Raw genomic sequence first — 883 nt, 5'->3', positions numbered from 1 at the left:
ACCGTTTACGTGAAAACATTTTTTTTTAAAGATGCGGGTTATACGAAAGTGCGGGTTATACGACGATACTTGCGTACTTTTGAACATACGTACATTGTCACTGGTGACGAGGTATCTGCGATGATTCTTATACACCGGAAACAAATACGGTGGCCTATAATGGCATCAATGCTGATTTTCCGCATTTTTCTAACGTTTCTACTGTTTTCTACTTTGGTCACTACTGGTCTTCCATATTGATTTCGTGCATAGCGAACGCACTTTTATAATTTTTATTTTTTACTTTCTTCGTTTTTTGCAAAATATATTAATTATGAAGATAATGTTGATGCTGGCTGTTGTGGAGGGTTTTTTTTTTAAAGTCTGGAGGATCCAACAAACATTGCTGTAAATCAAGTAGAGGGGAGTGGGAAGGTCCTCATGAGCTAACTTTACTCTCCTTAATTACAGCGTGCCAATAATCAGCAGGACGATGGGGGTGCTCCATAATCTCGTACCAGTGGTTCAGTTGTTCGCCGTGGCTGGACCAACCCAATTCCACCTGAAAAAAAAAAAAAAGGAAAAAAAATCTATTTATCAAGGAAGAGAATGATTTCCCTCAAATTACCCCAAATTATTTATATTAAAAAAATCGTCTATACTATTAATAAAATTCTTAGTTTATTTATTTATTTATGTGTGTGTCTATATACCAATAAAACTTTCGAACGGATGCATCGAATGGAAAAAAATCTTGTTTTCCCCTGAAAGGTGTGAGTCCCTAGATTGTCCTTATGGTTCCTTTCGAACAACGCTGAGTCACACAAAAAAACCCAGAATAAGGGTTTTGGGGCCGTTTCGTAAATTTGTCGAAAACGTTATCTTCCAATGTCAACGGAATTTA

At 36.6% G+C, this 883-nt stretch overlaps 1 protein-coding gene across 1 annotated transcript in view; it reads right to left on the bottom strand.

Moving 5' to 3' along the window:
* Window positions 1–269: 269 nt before the first annotated feature.
* LOC145256437 (synaptotagmin-7-like) overlaps window positions 270–883 on the bottom strand; it is a 379,359-nt gene continuing 378,745 nt past the window's right edge. Inside the window, exon 11 of the mRNA XM_080115342.1 lies at window positions 270–541. Coding sequence (XP_079971468.1) covers window positions 419–541 — 123 coding nt within the window. The 3' untranslated portion in view covers window positions 270–418. The remainder of the gene's footprint in view (window positions 542–883) is intronic.

Source organism: Euprymna scolopes, chromosome 32 (genome assembly GCF_053919585.1).
Source record: "Euprymna scolopes isolate OS-2025 chromosome 32, ASM5391958v1, whole genome shotgun sequence".
In the NCBI taxonomy this organism is placed as follows: domain Eukaryota; kingdom Metazoa; phylum Mollusca; class Cephalopoda; order Sepiida; family Sepiolidae; genus Euprymna; species Euprymna scolopes.
Note: the sequence above shows the minus strand (reverse complement) of the source record. Positions and strands in the feature narration are given on the sequence as shown.